Raw genomic sequence first — 20,827 nt, forward strand, 5'->3', positions numbered from 1 at the left:
GGTCTGGGCTGTGGGTGGGTGTTGGGCCTTGAGGGGCGATTGGGGGTGGGGCCGGTGCTCCGGTTCTCCCTGGGTTGTTTGGATCTTTTGATCAGGGTGATGGCCGGCCCTTTGGCTGGGGTAGCTGCCGGGTTCCGGCGGGGGGTCGGCTGTGGTTGTGTGGTCGTTGGTGGTGTATGGTAGTGGTCGGGGGCCTGGCTTCGCTTTGACGGGGTGCTGGCTGGTCGGCCTGATGAGACATTCGTGGTGGGGGGTGCTGTGTGTGTGGGGGGGTGCATGGGTGGCATGCCGGGCCTCTCCGGGCCTATCAAGTGCAGCATTAAGGCCAGCCATAGCTCTTTTCTCAACCGATGACGTCGACCAAGGACCGCATGAAACCCATAGACAGGTCCGACGACTCAGAAAGGGATTCGTTGGAGCTCCCCAAAGAGCAAGAACCCTTATCGGTCTCATCACAGATTGAACAGGTGGTCGCCCAAGCCGACGCTCTGACATCTGATGAAGAAAGGGACAAACTTCGCCAAGTTCTTTTAAAATATGAAAAGTCATTTTCAACTGACCCAGACATCATCCAACTTCAGAAGTTGGATCCTGCGATTAACTCGATGATACTGTATCTGACTGACCCAGACAAATACACTCCATCGAAAGGCGAACTGGATTCCAATCCAGACCTTAAAGTCCTCTTTCAGCTGCGCAAACAGTTAAAACTACTCAAGGACAACCTAACTTTAGCTCATGGAGCGACGTCCTCACCCGTGTTCGCGGTCCCCCATGACCGAAGGGGGGTGACGTCAGTTAGGGTAATGTTACCAGACGCGATAACGTGATTGAATCTGACAACCAGAGTGAGTGACGCACCGAAACGTCGTTTTCTAGTTGCTTAATCACTACTTTTGTCAATGTTGAAACGTTGTTTTACTGGTTGCTTAGTCACTGTTTTTATCGATGTTAAGACATCGTTTAATTGGTTTTTGGTATTGTTTCTGAAGACCCCAAGCAAGAATGAGTTTTGTATGTATTTTAGTTGGAGACTGTAAAGGACTTTAACTATGCCAACATGCAGTTTACTCGTTAAAACCTAATCTTTGCGGAGTCAATGTAGATTAATGCTACCTTAAGTACCATAATCTACATTGGTCTCACAACGCTTAAGCCGGACCTACTCGAACAATTCTATTCGGGGGGATAGCTAATTCTTTTTGATGAGTCTCGCCATAGACTCCAAAAACATTTATGGGGAAACCAAACACCCAATCTCAAGTCGTTCGTCTAAAAGGACAACAGACAAGTAAACCAACTATAGTGGCCATGTAAGTCTAACATAGACAAAGTTAGCGATGGTGGTATAGTTGGAACACCCTTCTATAGGTATAGACCCCTATAACTACCCTTTTCAGCATGTTCCATCCCTTAACTGGTAGCTGTAGCTGTTCCCAATCATAATAGCTTACACACCAGGTGCATATAGGTTAAGGCCTTATGTAAAATCCCCTTCATAAGCCCACCTTAAACCACATAATTGCATGACACATAGAACCAGAACGGCACCGACTGGACGTCACCCAGCGACGATCTTCGCTGGAGGAGACCTGCAATCCTGACGTTGGTCTCCAACCTGCATCCAGTGGCCGCATCTTCAGTTCAATCGAAGGGAACCCCTCTGTATGCTGATCAATCAACACCTCCATTCGTTGTGGATTTATCGTTGTGGATTATATGACTTTTTCCAATGGATTACAGACTTTGTTTCCAAGGGGTTAAAGCATTGCTACAATGGAATTACCAACAACATTATGGAATTACCAACAACATTATGGAATTACCTAAACCGTTGTGGGATTACCTTCTTTGACTTTTGTTTTCCTCTTGCTGGATTACATCAAGCTCAAGGACATTCCGAGGCGTAAGTTCATGTTGGAATTCATCCCCATGGACAGGCGATGATTTCCAAAGGGGGGACTGTAGTGAACTAAGCCTCAGGTCAAAACCTGACCCTGAGGACCTTCATGGGACAGGAACTGTTATTTCATTGATTTGAGTCCAGAAATACAAATTAAGCTCATCCAGAGACTTTCTAAGTGTGTCCTGCACTAATCAATTGAAAGAACACTCTCTTTTTATATTATCATCACTATTTTACAATATCTTGATAATCAAAGTGTGTTTAGTTCAAACCATTTTAAATGTTGAAGTGAACTAATCATTTTAAATCAACTGTGAAACAGTATTAATGATTTTTTAATCCTCATTCAAAGTAGAAATCAAGTTAATGTCTGTTACAGAGTAATCATGCATTTTTTCATCTTCTGTCTGAAATGAGAAGGAGTGATGTCGGTCAAAAGTCGGAGACAGTCGCAAACAAGTTTGTTGGAACGAACTGTCATGTTTTTAAACCTATCAGACAAAAATAAGAAGCTGGCACCTGTGGTCTGCCATCTCGCCTAAACATTTCTCTGTCTGTTCCAAAAACATTTCTCTGTCTGTTCCAAAAACATCTCACTGTTTTTCTGACTTGTAGTAACCTCTTACATCACTAAAACCACACCCCTGTAGGTTCTTTCAACCAATCAGGATTTCCCAAAAAGGGACCGGAAGCGAACTCTTTAAAAAGTCGACACTTCCTAGTTCCAGTCAGTTCCGAGAGAGAACAGAAGTTCTGGGGAAGAACAGAAGTTCTGGGAGCAGAACCGAACGAAAGTTCTGAAGGGCTGGAGTTAGTTGGGAGTTCTTCCGAGTCTCGTGGGGATTATGGAATCTTCCACATCTGAGTGGAACTCTGACGGGCTCACAGCTCATGTGAGTCCACCCGGGAGGTGAGCGTGCTGTTGAACGAAGTACCGTCACTACTCCGGACGTTTCTCTGCTATCCTACGGAGATGCTGAAATGGTAACGTTGAAAGAGAACTCTACACCGAACCTGAGATATCTTCTGCAAGGTAAAGAGTCGATTTCCACTACCGAAGTGTACCGAGGGGAGCTGGGTCGAAAGGAGGGTGCCGTTCGTTATCAACACACTTTTCCCTAATCCATTTTCTCTCCATTTAAACTCCTTCATTTTCCCATCTTTAAACTTCTATCTTGCCAGTAATTAATCCAGATATCTTCAGAAATGTCTGTTGTTCAAAACTGCAAGTGAGATATCATGGCCGTATGATTTCTCATTGCAAAGCTCATTAATTAAGCTGTGTTAATTGTAATCAATCTGCCAATTAATGTAAATGTGTGATGTGTTTTTAAATCGTTTAAAATAAACGACCCACTGTTGTTGGTGAGTCAGAAATTTAAACACGTCTCTGTCCACATTTACTCCACAAAGCACGATATGACTTAGTCCAGAAAAATGAAAGAATCTGTTTAAATAAAGGATAATATCAGACACATATTATCTCATTACACCCTTAAGGTTATTATTACAAATTTTAATTGAATATTTGGTATATACGTGACTTGTAAAATACTATATTCAACCACATCATAACATTTTAATAATTTCAATTGATGAAATAATATATTTGTTGGGTGACCATAGCACTTCATAATACTAATAATTCCTATAGCTCTTTTTTGTAAAAATAAAAATAGGATTTGTAATTGTTTTACATGCTTTTCCCCAAACTTCATTATGATAGATTAAATATGGAACAATCATTACATTATACAATATACACAAAGCTTTGTCATTCAAAAACTCTTTTACTTTATACAGTAATGCAACTGGTTGCTATTTTTATTTTTAAGTATTTTACAGGAGATTTCCACGTCAGCTTCTCATCAATAACTACACCCAAAAAGTTTATTTCATTAACAACGAATTTCAGTGCTGTCAATTTTAAAGTTGTTGTTTAAAGTCAAAACTATTAATATTGACGAAGTTGAGAATTGTATGTTTATTTGACAGTGATTTCAATGTTTTTGAAGGCTAAATACAAATAAAAGGTGAACATTAATTTATTTGTATAGTTTGTAGTTTTTCTGAGGATTTTATATTGTTCATATCGATATCGAATTATATCGTTATCGACCGAAATTAAGAGATATATCGTGATAAAAGTTTTGTCCGTATCGTCCAGCCCTATGTGAATGTAGCCTTTTCCCCAACAATGTGACGACTCACCAACAGGAAAAGTGTGCATCCAGCGCCGGCGATTGGAGGTGAGCTTCATGGGCATCCTGGACGGTGTGAAGGGGTTAATAAGAGCTCTCTGTGGAGTGTAGCCTCCTGGACGGATGTGCAGCGTCGACTCGGCACTGCCCACAGTGAACCTGCCTGGTGCACTGGAGTCCCGCTGAGAGTCATTCATCTTCTCCAACAACTCTGAAAATCAAAAGGAGACATAGAAATCATTCTTTTTACATTTGACTATTTTTAATGCTCTTAAATGATTGCTACCTCTTAACTCTAACCTATTTTGTTTGGTAATAATTACTATTGCTTAAAACTTTAATTTAATACAAATACATAATGTACAGTGGTCCCTCGTTTATCGTTGGTGATTGGGGCCACGCCCACCCGCGATAAGTGAAAAAAATGCAAAGTAGGGGTACAGTAGTCCAAGTTCAAATTCAGTTCAAGTTCAGTAAACTTTGTCATGACATGTGTCAGGCTGCAATCACTCATCCCCTTTTACTCCCAATCTCCTTGCTTAAATAAACAATTTAAATTTAAATACTGTAACATGTTAAACAAACAATCCATGTAACGATTAAAAAGGGGAATATAGGGAACATAGGAGAATTACAAAATGCAAAGTTATGTGCACAGATTATTCGCTGATGACATCTTAATTTACAAAAACAACCTGACACAAGTTTACCTAAACTTATGACTCTTTTAGAATTATATGGACACCTGTCAGGATATAAACTAAACATTAGTAAGACTAAGGTCCTTTTACTAAATTATACCCCAACCACAGAAATTATCCAACAATATACGTTTAAATGGAATTAAAAAAATCAATTGTATACTTAGGAACAACAGTTACAAGCAACCAAGAGAAACTATATACAATTAACTATAAAAGCCTTAGCCAGAATATCTATGAAGATATGGAAAGGAGGGATGTATTAATGCTGGATTTAAACGCTAGAATTGATATAATTAAGATGTATCTAAAAAAGTTAAATCTGGTCCTCTGGACATTCAAAAAACAAAACAAAGCAAAACAACAAAAAAATGTAGAAACGTTTCGTCTTTCATCCAAAGGACTTCCTCAGTCTGAGGTGCTGTATTCAGCTCAGTCTCTTAAATAGCACCTTCTCAGAGTGGATCAACCAGTTTGCTGCTGACAACCAAAACCAGCTGATCACATGGTCAAGAAGGACCATCAGCCTAACAATGGATCATTAGCACCTGATGGCTGTTTACTGTTCACAGAGGGCTGAGTGATACTAGCAATCACAGCATTGTAAGAGGGGGACAGTTGAACAGTTTTTTTCTACCTGGATTATTGAGCATGCATCAGGATAATTAAGATGAAAATATTGCCCAGAAATTTATATTTGTTTCAGTTCTTACCAGTGACAATACCAAACTCACAATTTATAGAATGGGATAAAAATTTGCAAGATTTCTTTGGAATGGAGGTAAAGCAAGAATTCAATATTCAACACTCCAAAGACTCAAAAAGGAAGGAGGTCTGACAATACCAAACTTCCAAAAATATTATTATGCTGCACAATTAAAGGCATCGATGGGCTGGTGTACCACAAATTGTACAGCAAAGTGGAAGGAAATAGAATTGAATGTTGAAGGAGATTACATATGAGCTATGATTGTTAACAAGAATATGTTTAAAGAAAATGAGAAACAGCTGGACTCCATTACAAAAGTCACTCTGGAGACCTGGTTTACTGTAGTTAAAAAATGTAAAATTGAAAACTAAATTAAGATTTTTACCTGTTTGGCCTATGATACAAATTTTAAACCAGGAATCACAAGTTCCAAATTTAAGGAATGGTCCAAGAGAGGTCTGAATATATTAGCCAAATTAACAAAAGAGGGGGAAATTAAAAGTTTTTAAACCTTACAAAGAGAATTTGATTTGGGAAATCAAGATTTTTACATGTATTTACAAGCTCAAGACTACATTCAAAACGAAATAAGATCTGACATCCCAGGAGAAATAAACAAAATACGTGGGGAAAAGAACAACAATCAAAAATTGAAGAACAGTGGGAAAAATGGACATTGTTCAGAAACCTTTACAGGAACTAATCACCTTATTATAATAAGATAAGATGTCACCCGACCCTTTGTTCTGTCTTTTTTTTTTTTATCTTCTTTTTCATGCATATTTTTTTGTTTTGCAATATGTAATAAATAAAAATAAAAATCATAAGTAAAAAAAAAAAAAAAAAAAACCCTCATCAAGGTAAAAATCCGAACAGGCACTCAGACTCTTGGAGAGACCATGGTTATCCAAGCTCTGAATACTGAAAGTGCAACAAAGATTATCAGGGGGGTAGAGGCTCTCCCAATTATAATCACAAATTTTCAGGTTCTGATCAACCTGACAGAAGGCAAACCCATCAGTTTCAGAACAGTCAATATATACGTGAGAGAGAACCACGTTCACCATGTCAAAGACGTTCTGAAGAGATGAAAGAGTCAAAGCCTGAACGAGATAAAGGTCTCACTCCCAAAGAGATGGAAACGATTCAACACATTTTGGAGGAAATGCGCTAACAGGAGACGTCTAGGAAGGCTGATCTCCTGTCTATAGCATCTTCCGCTCCAAAAACTGTCTCTAAATGTTACAAACGAGCCGTTGGAACCACAAGCTAAGGAGCTGAAACCTCAATCTGTTGCTGTCGATTGTGACTTCCCTCCTAATGCTGAGGTAGAGATCTCAGATGTTGACATGTCTGGTCCACAAACGGAAACTGACCAGTCAAACATACCAAGTGCTGTTTAAACAGTATAAACGACTGCTGAGGATCCTTTGTTTGAAAACAATGACTCCAGGATCCAAATAAAACCTCCAGTGTATAAATATTTGTGGAACCTTACCGAAAAAGGGGTAGCGAGAAAGCTTTATCTTTCACTGACCCTGGAACAGGTCCTGTCTCTTGATGTTCTTTTGGACACAGGAGCAGACATCACGTTAATATCTGCCAGACTGTTCAAAAAACTATGGTTAGCGGCAAATCTAGAATTCTTGTATTCTAGTTCTAGAATTGCACCGCTCAAGTTGGCTGCATACACCTACAGTTGGCTGTCCGCAGTGACGAGGAGCTCAGCAGGCTGCTGGGAGGAGTGGCCATCGCACTGGGAGGAGTTTTGCCCGGCATTTGGGTGATCCTACAGCCCGAGGGGAACTGAGATGCCAGCCGAGTCTGGGTGGACGGATCAGACGGCATCTGCAGCCAGTTTCTTAGGATCCACTGTGGGATGGACCTTTACAAGAGATCCTTCCTGTCTACAGCCATCAGTGTCTATAACATCTCTTAATGAAATGAGGATAATGATACAACAACAAATAATTTCCCTCTGGGATTAATAAAGTATTTTTGAATTGAATTGAATTGTATTTGAATTGAATTGAATATGTGTCATAACTGGAATCAATCCCTTTCCTAGTAGGACAAAATCTTTTAAACAGGTTTCTGCCTTTGATCAATTTTAAAAATCTCAAAGTCTGGGCGCAAGTCCGCCAACCGTTACCCATCACTTTCTCTCCAGAAGTAGTCTCTCAGTGTGCTACAATAGATATTTCTGATTAAACAAACACCTCCCAACCTGAAAACAAACATCAGGAAAATGAGATCCTACCTCAAACCACAGTACTGTCAGCCACACCTGATCAACTGTTGGAGCTAACACTAGCCCAACGTGACATCTTCTTGTGTTTGCTGAGTCAATCGCAATCCAGTGAATTTTACCTATTACAAGTGGTGAAAGGTATCAAATTTCAGGAATCTCATGTGAGCGATGTTGTGTTGTCTCTCTGGACTGACAAGTCTGTCAACAGCCAAGACCCCTATGAGGCCTTAGTGCAAAAACACGCTAACCTCCAAATGGTTAGAAAAACTTTTTATTTCCCAAACGATCTAAGATTGTCTTGTGTCTTAAAAGCTGTGGGCATTTTGTGCTCTCACACTTAAGTGGAACCATGAAGAACTTACTCATTCATTTCTTGTGGTCCCAAACTTACCACACTTGGTATATATAGGCTGTGACATCCTAGTCTGACTTGGTGTTCAAGTGAACACCATAAACACTAGCTATGTTTACATGCGCAGAATTCTTTGACCGGATTGAAATGTGTTCTGTTTGAATAATTCAAATGTATTGTTTACATGGGCACAATCTGTTCATGATGAGCGTTTACATGCAGCGGGCTTTGTTCTGAACAGCAGTACTGACATGCGCAGAGTGGTAAACTCTCCTTAAAAAAAAACACCAAAGAAGAAGTTCTACTTCCGGGTGAACGTAAACAAACCTGAGCACCCAAAATGGACCCGCGACAGGTTTTAATGATGGTGGAGACGTTATTGCACTCCCTGACTGAGCTACAGGTAGAAATCATTCTGAGCTCTTTAAAAGTTTCTAGTAGAAATGTTGTGTCGCTCACCGACCAGTTTTACTTCCCTGACATGCTAATATTATTAGCGTTAGCCAGGCGGAAATGGCAAAGTCGCACATGCGCAGTCAGGTCAGTTTTTCACCATCAGCTAAAAACGAACAGATCAAGCGTTTACATGCGCACCGATCGGATTTCGGATCGGCGTAAACCACCCGTTTCGTTCTGATCAGAAATTATAACGGATCGGGCCGAATACACAAAAAATAACCCGAACGGAGTGTTTACATGACACACTTTTATTCCGACCGGCCATTTGATCCGGTTACTTATGTCCATGTAAACATACCCAATGTTTTGTGGTCACTGACTACTGTTCCTCAGGACACCCTTGTACCTGATCTAGAGAACCTCAAATCTGGACAGATAATTCCTGAAGCTTGTCAGGTAGCCAACAGCCAGCACATCACTCTACCAGCTTAGACCCAAAACAACCCAGTCACAATACACATCTTGGCAGGACAAACATTAAACCACTCACAGGCTTTTCTTTCAACCTGCCCCACTATTTTTCAAACTAGGACTTTCTTTAAAGGCCACACCACTTTTAGGCCTCAACTCTAGGGTCTCATGTCTTTCAGTTTGCAACAGCAATGCAGAAGACATCCTGGTCCCTAAAGCTACACCTTTAGGTTGGCTAGTAAGCACTAGCTTCCATGACTTGAGTTGAATGTACCCATCTTGGGAAACATTCCCAACTCACTATTTCCAGATCATTGCATGGAACAAGTTTGTACCAAAAAAAAAAAAAACCCATCCAAGCCATCACTCTTTTCTTAACTACCATCGTTGATCATTCACCAGTTCGATGCGTGGACCTCACCAAAAAGGACCAAATGTTATTCCAAACCTTTGATGTCCTATCGGTGAGTAAGACCACAGAGACTCCAGACAAAGCTGTAGAGTCACCGTCCACTGAGCTCCACAGTTCAGTCCGATTACAGATCGAACAAGCAATAGCCAAGGCAGACACACTCACTAACAATATAGAAAGAGAAAAGCTTTGCCAAGTTCTTCTGAAATATGAGGACTCCCTCTCTGTTGACTCTCTGGACTGTGGTTTGACTTCAATTCACACCGTCTGCATACCAACTTCACCTAACTCACCCCCTACCTATGTTTTACAATACAAGATCCCTTTGATGGCATATGAGCCCATCCAAGAGATCATTGACAATCTTTTAGAGAAAGAAATAATCAGGCCGTTTAACAGCACCTACTCAGGACCTTTATGTCCTGTTCTTAAACCCAATGGAAAATGGAGACTTACCATTGACTATCGAAAACTGAACCAACAGGTTCCCCTTTCCATGTGGCCGATGGCACAACTCCTACAAGAACTCCCCAGGGTGACCAATGCCAAATATTTTCCACGCTTGATGTTGCTTCAGGTTTCTGGACAATCTCAGTAAAAATAGCAAATCAGCATAAGTTGACGTTCACCTTTGCTAGCCATCAGTACACCTTCACCAGGTATTCCTTTGGCTATTTAAACTCACTGGCTGAGTTCAACATCTTCCTAAACAAAGCATGTCATGATGCAGGAGAACGTGGAACTCTCATTTACATAGATGACATTAGTCTACGACAACCCACACTTGATACTCATTTAGCTGAGATTGACCATGTGCTGAATCAACTTACAGCTGTTGGTGCAAAAATTTCAAATTTGAAATGTCAATGGTGTAACACTAAGGTTGATTACATTGGTCTACTTGTTGGCCCTGACGGAGTACAGCCCCAACTTAGTAGCTCTCAAGGTCTCATCAACCTTAAGACTTCTTCCAACCTCACAGAACTACGTAGTTTCTTAGGCGTTTGTAATTACTCATGCCAATTCATAGAAAACTATGCTGGTCTGGCAAAACCTTTGACAGAACTCCTTAAAAAGGATGTGCCTTTCCTCTGGTCTGAAGTTCAACAGCATGCTACGAACGCCCTCTAGGCCAAGCTCTGTTCTGCACCACGTTTGGCTTATCCCAATACCGACAAAGACTTCCACCTTGAAGTGGGTTTCTCAGCCCACTGCTTGAGAGCTGGTTTGTACCAACTCTATGACAAAGATAAACAAGCGGTGGCCTACGCCAGTAAAACTTTGGCAGGCCCTGAACTAAAATACTCTGAATGTGAAAAAGCACAGTCAACCATAGTGTGGGCAGTAAAAGCTTTCTCCAACTATCTCGGAGGACGAAAAACTATTGTGAAAACTCAACACCAGCTAGAAGCCAGGAACATTGCTTTCAAGTCTGGAAACTCAGGAACTGAGAAGGACAAGGAAAAAGTGGGTTGCAGGCATTAAGAGGGCCAAAGGTACATATGCACAGAGGATCCAGGGTCAATTCACCTCACAAGACCCACGGAGCATGTGGAGGGTCATTAAGTGCATAACAGATTATAAAGGCAGAAGTGAACAATGCCCTAAAGACCCATCACTGCCTGATGCCCTCAACAGGTTCTACACATGCTTTGAAGACTCGAACAGACCATCCAACACCAGACTCACCTCACCACCAGATGAAGAGCTTCTCAGCGTGACCTCAGCCAAAATGAGGAGTATTTTCAGGAGGATTAAACCTCACAAAGCAACCGACCCAGACAACATCCCCAGGAAGGTGTTGAAAGAATGTGCCAACCAGCTCTGCGATGTGCTAGATGATATATTTTACTCCTCACTTACCCTGGCAACAACTCCCACCTGCCTGAAGACTGCCACCATCATCCCAGTCCCAAAGAGCTCTACAGTGACTAGTCTGAATGACTACTGGCCACATCAAAGCAACCATCAACAACAACGAGGACCTTCGCCAGTACACATACAGCAAGAATTGATCCAACAGAGGATGCCATCTCCTCTGTGGTCCACACTGCTCTCACCCACCTGGAGGAGAAGGACTCCTACGTCTGTATGCTCTTTGTGGATTTCACGTCTGCCTTCAATACCATGATCCCCCAAACCCTGATGGACAAACTACTCACACTAGGCCTAAGCTCCTCCATTTGCAACTGGGTCCTAGACTTATTAACAAGCAGACATCAGTCAGTGAATATCCACAACTTCTACTTCTCCATCATAACCCTCAGTACTGTCTCCTCTCATGGATGTGTTCTGAGCCCTCTCCCATTCACTCTGCTAACGTATGACTGTGCACTTACCCATCTAGGCTGTCACATTGTAAAGTTTGCAGATGATACAGAAGTGGTGGGATGCATCACAAACAACGATGAGTCCAGCTACAGGCAGGAGGTGGAACACCTGGAGAGCTGGTGCAGGAAGAAAAACCATCACATCAATGTGAAGAACATGAAGGAGATGGTCGTGGACTTCAGAAGGAACAACCCCTCCCACCCCCCAAGATAGGAGGATCTGCAGTGAAAGTGGTCTACAGCTACAAGTAATTGGGTGTGCACCTGAATGATAACCTCAGCTGGGGCAACAACACTACCAGCCTGATCAAGAAAACACATCAGAGACTCTACTTCCTCAGGCGGCTGAGGCGAGTTAATCTGAGTAGCTCAGTCCTCACCTCCTTCTAGAGGTGTGCAGTGGAGAGCATCCTGTGCTCCAGCACCAACGTGTGGCATGGAGGCTCCTACAAGAACCCTGCAGATGTTGGATGCTGTCTATCATGGTGCACTAAGATTCATAACTGGCTGTGATTATCGTACCCACCACTGCACCCTGTATTCACTGGTTAACTGGACATCAGTAACTTCATGCAGACTCTCTCACTGGTACATTTTCATCTTTAAATCACTTCTTGGTCTGCTGCCTTCATACAGTTTGTTTGCAGAGTGTCAGATTGGGTGACGTGTTTGGTCACACCCTCTGTTCGTGAGACGTGTCAGCATCGTGTGTCAGATTGCCGTGGTAATGTGTGACTGCGCAGCTGAAGCACGGGATTTAAATTTCCCTAAACTGTGCGTTTTTTGTGTTTGTGACAGTGCATAATTCTGATTTGGTGTCTATTAGGAGTGTAATTTCTTCCTCTATTCTCTTGTGTGCTCCACTTCTTGAACAAAATGGAGTTCAACGTGGAGGATTTTGCAGATCAGCCAACAATTGAGCAATTTGATCGCTGCACAAAAGAGCAGTTGTTGGCAATTGCTGCTCATTTTTTGATTTTAGTGTGTAAACAGTTAAATAAGAAAACGATAAAATCGGAGATTTTCTCTGTTTTGACTGAAGCTGGTATTTTCCCTCAGATGAGTCCTGGTGCTGTTTCTCAGGCTGAGGAGATTAAAAAATCCACACCTGATGTGCGTGAGCTCGAATTAAAAATTGAACTCCAGTGCCTGGCTCTTAGAGAAAAAGAGATAGACCTTCGAAAACTGGACCTTGAAACTCAGAGGGAGGTTCGACTAAAAGAGCTCGAGCTGAGCGCTTCACCTGCTCAGTCAGGTTCCTCGAGTTTGATGTGTCCAAGTGCATCCAGCTGAAACCACCTTTTTCTGACAAAGATGTGGACAAATATTTTGTTCTGTTTAAAAGGGTGGCTAAAGCCCCCAGTACACTCCTGCGTACTTCCGTCCACGCGGAGGCATGTGCGTATGTACGCAGAGGGTTCAGACTTCATACTCAAGCGTACACCCTGAGCAGCTGCAGAGCAGCTTCGCAGACAAGGGGCGTTTACCTTTGGGACAAATTGAGGTTGCAGATTGGTCAGTTGCTGACACGCCTACTGGATTGATTGATTGATAGGTCCTTAAAAAATGCGAGCTGGCAGCCCCAGCCACAGCGGTGTTCTGTGTTTATATGTTGTTAATAAAAAGTTCTAATAAATAAATAAATAAAAAACCAGGGAGCGCTGGCCCTGCAGCCCACACATCAGATCAACCAAATAGGTAATCTCCAGACCCTCCTGCAGCCACGCTGGGACTGATTTTAATTTGCTCATGACAAATTCCTTCATTTCTCACAATTTCAGTCATGGCATCAACGGAGGAGGAAGAGATAGCTTGCCTCTTGGCAAAAAACAAAACAAAAGAAAAGGCCAGATCAGGGCTGAAGAAGAGGAATTTAATACATTAGTGTCGCATACAAAACAGTCCGTCGCCGGGCAATTTATTGTGCGACAGTGCAAGCGGTCGCAAAAAGTGAGCTTTGCGTGGACATGCCCTGCGGAGGTACGCGCAGGTACGTGCGAACCTCTGGGGGCTTTAGACGTTAAAGTTGCCTAAACAGGTGTGGCCTTTATTATTGCAGTCTGTGTTCACAAGTAAAGCTCAGAAAATGTATGCTTCACTTTCACCAGATCTTATGTCTGGATTATGATAAAGTGAAAGCAGCTGTGCTCAGGACATGTGAATTGGTGCCAGAGGCTTATAGGCAAAAGTTTTGCCATCTGAGAAAAACAGACTATCAGAGTTATGCTGAATTTACTCAAGAAAAAGAAATGCTTTGTGATTACTGGTGTTTGGCACAAGACGCGAAAAGTTTTGATAAATTACATGATCTGGTCCTAATGGAGAAGTTTAAAAGTTGTGTCTGAACATATTGTAACTTATATTAACAAACACAAAGTAAATGAAGTTTCTAAAGCCCCTTATCCACAGGGCCTTTTCGAGCTCCTATGTAACCAGTTCGGGCCGAGAGCTGTCAATCCCTCCTCCTGAACTCGGTTCAGGAACCGTAAAATCAGAGGAGGTGGAGGAAAAACGAGTACAGAAGCATTTTGGGCCATGGGCTGTGAGCAAACGCATCCACCCCCAGTGGTGGTTCGTCTCGTGGGCTCAGAGAAAGCCATAATTGACATTGAGCATTTTCTCGTGTCACAAACAGGCCCACAGCTGCTATTTCAATCTGAGTCAAAATGGTCTATCAGAGGATGATTAAAGGTTGTTCTGTCTCCGACAACTTTGAGACAAGAAGAAAACATGGCTGTAGCATACGATAATCGTGCTGAACGCCAGATTTCTGTCCATCGACTGCTGCAGAAAAGGACAGCATTTCGTCCAGTGGACATGAAGTGGCCTCTACGCCTTCTCTGTACACCTTTTACAAAACGTTTCATCAGCAGATGATTAAAGCTGTTCTGTCTCGAAAATTTTGTGACAGGAAGAGATGGCCGCAGTGAACGTTTTAGATGAGCTGAACGTCAGATCTCTGTCCATCAGCTGCTGCAGAAAGGACGGCACACCACCTAGTGAACATGAAATGGCCTCTACACCTCTCTCTGTACAGCAGCGCTGAAAAACTGACCACTTGATGTGAACAGCGCTGTGGTAGTTGCAGCACGTGAATCCTGAATCGTACGCATTACATCTTGAGAGAGATCCATCCTCTCAAAAAGATCTGCACAGCGGCCAGACCACAGGTGCTGGCCTATTCTGATTAATTCCTGATCGCTTCTCCCGCCTGGAGGAGAGCGTCCTCCCTCCATGGCAGGTTCCACGAGCGCCCCGATAACAAGTGTCGTAGGCCTGGGAACCATGATGTGTTCACACACTTGGGACAGAGGAGCTGTCAGTCCCTCCTCCTGAGCTCGGTTCAGAAAACCGTGATATCAGAGGGAGAGAGGGAGGTGAAAAAGCATTACGACCACAGGCTGTGACCAGACACGTCCACCCCAGCGGTGGATCGTACCGTGGCTCCACGATAATTATAGTTGACATTGAGCATTCTCTCGTGTTGCTACACGTCCACAGGTGCTCGCATGATTTCTGCCGTGTCTGAGCCATAGCTCTGGGTGGAAGGCCCCAGGTCCCCGTGCCGCAAAGGACCGTCTTTGGACATCACATCTGCCCCCTGTTCAGAATACATGAGATGTACCCTGATGATTCTGCAGCTCAAGGCAAGTGTTGAATCACATTCAAAAAACCCAGTGCGACACTCCAAAAACATTTAAATGAGCTGCTGTATGGAGAACCACAGCGCCCCCACAGCTCGTTAAATGCATGTGCCTCTGTGAAATCTGACATGTGTGACGTAGGTCTGCTGACGGAAACAGCTGATATCACTCAACCGGTTCACGTGAGTTGCACTGCTGCACCTGTCTGTACAAACTGCTCAGCAGCAGCAGGTGTCCAGATAAGCAGAATCCTCCTCCCTGCTCTGTGCGGCGGCTGCAGAGCGGCTCGGGCACATTAATGGAGTGTTGTTTCTCACAGTTCAAAATTGACAAATCTAGAATAAATCTCATCTTTCCGGTTCGTTGGGACCAGGGAGTGACGAGAGAGGATCCCTGCGTTTTCCTCTCCTTCTGAGACTCTGGAAAATTACATTTAAATCAGAATTTCCTGAGCTTCTGCGAGAGGGGACGAGATCTGTTCAGAAATGACAGAAAACATAATTAGAGTTCCTCCGCACCAGGTTTGAGCTGTACTGCAGCGTGAATCCCCGGATGAAAACGGTTCGCCTATCCGTATGGAGCGCGCGCTCATTGCCACTCGTTTATAAAGTTATAAAGCGGGCACGCGTTTATGCTGTGAAACTCACATGCATGCTGATGTGAGCTGGTGCGCGCTGAAGGAGAAAGAAAAAATGCGCGCCACCGAGCATGCAAATCGTTTGTGCGTTTGCTGATGCTGCATGACTCAGCTCATGTGTTGTGCTCACGTTGTGTACAGCTGCTCCGTGGAAATGCTCGGGGAGCGGGTGCACATATGAGCCGACGTGTCCTGAAGAGTCGTGTGTGCACGCCCTCATTCATGCGATGCCTTAAGCCAGGATTGCCGCGGGAGCGCGCGTTTGACGCTGGTGCGGTCAGGAAGCAGCGCGCGGCATCGGTGGGGTGAGATTGCCACTGGGCTCGGTCTGCAGAAACACGTTCATTCTTGGCTGTGAATCACGTGAGCTTTTGAGTGATTCCACGAGCTGCAGTATTAATTTAGAAAACCTTCTTCGAGGATGAAGGTGCGGAGCCGCTGTGAGGCTTGTGAAACTGTTGACGCCGCGGGAGCGCGCGTTTGAGACCACTGCGATGAAAACGCGTGTCGCTCCTGCCGAGAGCGAGATACATTACTGGGCTCGTACTGCGGTCTCACGTTAACGTTGACGTGAACGGCGGGCGCTGAGAGCTGCGTGCGCGCTTTCATGCTGCGGGAGCGCGTGTTGGCACCACTGGCAGTGAATGAAAGAACCTTAAAAGGCTAATTCGTGATGAGTGTGTGTGATGGGGCCGCTTGTCAGATCATCCGTGCTGACAGCCTGGCTAAAAGACAATTCATCATAAAATGATGTTATTCCACATCTTGTGTCATCAACACACCTCCAGCAAACCGACACCTGGTTATCCTCCCTTGAGCTCTGTTTGTTGTCCTAGAGGGCCCCCTGTTGGTGAAATCCGGGAAAAAATTAACTTCCGGATGCCGGAGACGTCTGACGGGAGGGGCTGGCGTAGCAGAGCTTGGGAGGCGTTGTGCAGCCGTGGAGCATCTTGAAATGATCTCTCGCTGATGAAAAGGCCCTACAACAAAAGCTTATGCAGCTCTCCTGAGAGGAAGGTGGAGTGATGAGCCAGGAGAACCTCTGGGACCTCATTCTCTGGCTGCGATGCGGGGCGGCAGACAGCAAAAGAGGCGCACCGGTTAGGGATGACGTCAGCTGCCCTGTAGACGGAGCGTACTGCAGGGGCCGATAGCATCATTAGCGAACAGCCGCTACGAGAGCGGAGCGAGCCGAAGGTCAGAGGGCCCACCATCTCTTCCCGCCTCTGAACGTGTACGCCAACAGCGTAACGTGTTGTTCGCTGCGGCCGTCTGGAACGCATGCTGGTGAGCTCAGTTGGAGAGCGGTGTCACCGTCTCGGTTACGCTAACCGGAGACACGGGACGCTGGTCCACCTGGAACATCTTGCTCCAATGAAGCCTCCGTCAGGCTTGGCTCCAGGGGGCACTGAGGGACTTTCCGCTCGGTGAACCCCTGCTCTAGAGATGGGTGCGGACTGTGGAGACCGGACCCCCCAATCTACCAGGAAAAACCGTCTGTGGCCTCGCCCGTAGGACATCCTGTTGGGTAAACAAGGCCAGATAGATCAAGACGGTGAGCCGGAATGGAACCTAGTAAAAACAACCTTCCCGCCGGATCATCCGAACTGGCGGGAAAAGGCGTGGGACGAAAAAAAGGGTCCCTTCATGTCAGCAGCCTCCTGGGTTACGCCGGGCAACCCCAGAGGGCTCCGTCGGCCGGGAGCGGTGTGATCGCCGATGCGAAATGAGGTGGGATGGGGTGAGCATTCACTCAGCCCCCCTCCACCGACACTACGCTCTCCAGGAGGGAATGAGCAGCGGGGGCTGCAGCTGAGCGCCACCTGTCTCGGAGGAACCATCCGATTCGCTCCGAGGGTCGGCGATAAGAGGAAAATTACAAGATGGCGTTGTCTAGCGTGTTGCGACCTGTCACTGAGAAATATTCCTCGGCGCTTACCTTGAAACAAGACTGCTCGTCAGCTTCTCCTCGGGGAGGAGAGCTCACCGGACGACCGGAGGTTGACGTGCCGGGCCAAGCATTCTTAACAAAGGTTGGTCATCTACACAACTTTCCTTCTTCGTTCTTCTGATAGTGCTATTAGCTTGCTGAAGAAAAAATGGGAGCCAATTTCCCGCTCTTAACGTAATTTATACGGATCGGGTGGGGCCCACACAGCAGGTGGGCGTGGACTAAATTTTTCAGTGCAATGCTTTGCATATTGGGATAAACCCATCAGCAACAGCCAGGGCGAAGCTTATACGACATAGAACTGCATAAATGGTGAAAGTCTGTTTTCTTGGAGAGCTAAGTAGTAGAGAAGCTAGCTGGCCATAGTTAGCTTGTAGCTTTGTGCAGCTTCTCATCACCATATACTACCAGTAGATATAGCTGGGATATGAATTTTATGTCATATCAAACATCCCAGTCAAATGTTAGACACAGTATAAAAGTGGACAGACCGACCGGCTGGCAAAAAACCAACAAAAATGTGACTATGTCCGTGTTCTGTTCGGGCAGCATACATCGTAAGATTGCCATACGCGTAACACTGATCGCAATACGCGTAGTGCAAACTGATGGCTGCATCTACCCACTGTGAGATCACCACATGCTTCTATTTAATTAGCCATATCACACAATGACGTAGCAGTTAACCTGTCAGATCATCATACTGTGTTATTAACAGCTGCATGACACCTTGACGCCTCAATCCGCCCTGAATAACAGCTGTATGACAACCTTACGCCTCAATCCGCCCTGACTAAGCAGTTTAACAGCTGTATGACACCCGGAGTTAGCAGTTTAACAGCTTTATGACACCCTGACTTAGTTTAACAGATGTATGACACCCTGATTTTGCAGTTTAGCAACTGTATGACACCCTGACTTAGCAGTTTAACAGCTGTATGACACCCTGACTTAGCAGTTTAACAGCTGTATGACACCCTGACTTAGCAGTTTAACAGCTGAATGACACCCTGAGGTAACAGTTTAACAGCTGTATGACACCCTGAGTTAACAATTAAGGCAGCATATTGATTATATTGTCCTTATATTGTTTAAATTCACAAAGCTTGGACTAACTTCACTTGCACTGTTTGCACATAAACAAACAGAGTTTCCGCTCCACCTGAAGTCGAACACATATTACACGCAAAGCGTCACCAAAATGATTTACTTACGGTTCAGGAAATGCATTGTACACTGTAAATTGTGTATATACACAATAATACCATGTGTACTTTGCACCAAAACAATTTACTGACTTACTTTTTGTTGTATCTTGCAGTGTAGTATGATCAGACGGCTAACATCACAGGCTTATTGCAAAATGTGCATGTGCGCACATGCGTATTAACTAAACGTATGCTACCATAACATGTATGCTGAATGGACAGAACTCTGGCCAAAAAAAAAAGACATAATTAGCATGTAGCTTCGTGTAGCTTCTCATCACATTAGACAATATCGCCGGGATATGAATTTTATACCATATTGCACATCCTGACTCTGTATCTAATGCCCCTTTTCCACTGTCACGGCGCGGGTCAGATATTTCCAGATTGGCCCGTGTTTGAGGTCTTTTCCACAGTTCCTGTGACCGGCTCGCCTCCCTAAATTCTGGCCCGGCTTCTCAAGGGGTCCAAGCAAGCCGAGCCGTGACGTCAGAAACACTGTCAGTCACTGATTGGTCGGGGGGAGGAGTCTGTGGAGTCTTTCCAAACAACCCGATCCGCCATTTTTTCTCTTCTGCTTGCTATTAGCGATAACTCAAGAAGCGTATCATTTAGTATTTTGAAGCTACAAAAACAATAATATCAAAGCCGTGGTCAAATGCAGAAGTGCAGGTGTTGTTGTGATTGGTGGCCGAAGAAAAAAGTCAAAGTGAGCTAGATGGAGCGATTGGAGGGTGGTTTGGACACGGCCACTGCTCTACTTGAATCATTTATAGAAGATGGTGAGTGTTTTCTAACTTTAAACATATTTTAAATTACTCATCCCATCGGTTCTGAACATATTTTTAACCAAGAAAAGTGGCTGACGCCATAATAGGACAACATCCGTGCTACGATGCTAAGCTAATTTGCATAAACGCTAACTGTCCTCCGGTCCCATTTCTCACTGTATTTTATCCAGAACGTATTTCAGCGCGTGATGGTTCATCTCTAAACTCCACATTAAACCCTCCAAGCCTCCCGGCTCCTGCTCCTGCTCCATCAGAGGAGTCTGCACCTGACAGAGCTCCATCAGAGGAGTCTGCACCTGACAGAGCTCCATCAGAGGAGTCTGCACCTGACAGAGCTCCATCAGAGGAGTCTGCACCTGACAGAGCTCCATCAGAGGAGTCTACACCTGACAGAGCTCCATCACAGCCCAGCTGCACCTCACAGAGCAGCACAACGCTGCAGCTTCTGTGCTCGGTAAGAACAGATGCAACATGTTCCACATCACTTTATTTGTGCCGATAAGGACTTGATTTTATTTTATTTTTAAAGTAAAAAATAAAATGTTGAATAAATACTGAACTGGGATGAAATTATGTACACAGGGTCCCAGTTATAGACAACAAAATGTAAAATAAAAACAGTAATAAGATCTAAGATATGAATTAAGAAAAATATCAACTAAAAACATCTACTAATAAAACACTAAGCACTAATAGCAGTAAACAATCAAAACAATACGTCAAACAGCAACATGAACTAGAGTTTGTGCAGCCTCATGAATATCTAACCAGGATAATCACATAATCATGTTGCTGCTGATCAGTTTCATGTTGCTGCTGATCAGTTTCATGTTGCTGCTGATCAGTTTCATGTTGCTGCTGATC

At 44.1% G+C, this 20,827-nt stretch overlaps 1 protein-coding gene across 1 annotated transcript in view; it reads right to left on the reverse strand.

Annotated features, from left to right (window-relative positions):
• The window catches only part of depdc5 (DEP domain containing 5, GATOR1 subcomplex subunit), a 393,910-nt gene that overhangs the window by 193,661 nt on the left and 179,422 nt on the right, over window positions 1-20,827 (reverse strand). Inside the window, 1 exon segment of the mRNA XM_037681974.1 lies at window positions 4,118-4,318. Coding sequence (XP_037537902.1) covers window positions 4,118-4,318 — 201 coding nt within the window.

Source organism: Nematolebias whitei, chromosome 9 (genome assembly GCF_014905685.2).
Source record: "Nematolebias whitei isolate Nwh7 chromosome 9, NemWhi1, whole genome shotgun sequence".
In the NCBI taxonomy this organism is placed as follows: domain Eukaryota; kingdom Metazoa; phylum Chordata; class Actinopteri; order Cyprinodontiformes; family Rivulidae; genus Nematolebias; species Nematolebias whitei.